The sequence below is a fragment of the Penaeus monodon genome, chromosome 23 (genome assembly GCF_015228065.2).
Source record: "Penaeus monodon isolate SGIC_2016 chromosome 23, NSTDA_Pmon_1, whole genome shotgun sequence".
Lineage (NCBI taxonomy): Eukaryota > Metazoa > Arthropoda > Malacostraca > Decapoda > Penaeidae > Penaeus > Penaeus monodon.
Window position 1 is genome coordinate 42712769 of NC_051408.1, and position 833 is coordinate 42713601.

Genomic DNA, 833 nt, shown 5'->3' on the forward strand with positions numbered 1-833 from the left:
GCTAGGGTGTGAGTGTGGTGCTTGGGGGGGTCTAAACTCACTACTGAAAATTCTCGGCAACATAATTGATAATTGTAATTATTCACGTTTACATGAAGGAAATGCAAAGGAAAAGACAAATGCACAATATTCCCAAGTATTACTCGTACCTCGAGAATTTTAACTAGCAGCATTATTTACTCTTAAATCAAAGGGTTTTGGTCACAGCATCATAATCTCTTACCCACAGGAATGCCCCAGGAAACGAGAATCTTCCCAGAGCCATCACACCCCAGGCCAACAGAGCCCCCTTAGTTAGTCCCAGCCAGTGGACGCAGTTTCACTCTCCATCACAGAAGTTCGACCGCGACGTCCTGGCCATGAGGAGTGGAATGCAGGACCTTGAGTGTGTGACGACAAGAATACTAAGGAATGGAAAATTGCATTAAAAAGATAATCATGTTTTTTGGTTAATTTGTTGATTGCACAAAATTTATTTGGTTTGTATGTTTGCCAAAGGTCTAGGGAGCCAAAGTAAATTGTGGCTTGTGATATTCAAGCACTGCAGTATTATATCTGGAGAGATTTATTTCTTAAGTCATGAGGAATCTCATTATATTTTAGGTACATTTTCATTATATTTTCTATAAAAATGAAATGACAAGAAATGTGGATAAAATCAGGAGACTATTTGTTCCTAATCTTGGTAATTAACTCCTGTTCAAAGATGTTCATTTCAGTACCATGTGATTCAGTAATCTTTCTGTGAAAATTTATTCACAATTGGCTTGTAATGAGCAACATTTCCCACCGACCCTTGTAATCTCCTCGGTTCAGGACAATGGATCTGTATG

General features: G+C 38.7%; 1 protein-coding gene across 1 annotated transcript in view; it reads left to right on the forward strand.

Annotated features, from left to right (window-relative positions):
• The window catches only part of LOC119588092, a gene marked incomplete in the record, with an annotated part of 5943 nt that extends 5110 nt beyond the window's left edge, over positions 1-833 (forward strand). The window contains 1 exon segment of the mRNA XM_037936801.1: positions 230-833. Within this exon segment, the coding sequence (XP_037792729.1) occupies positions 230-428 (199 nt within the window).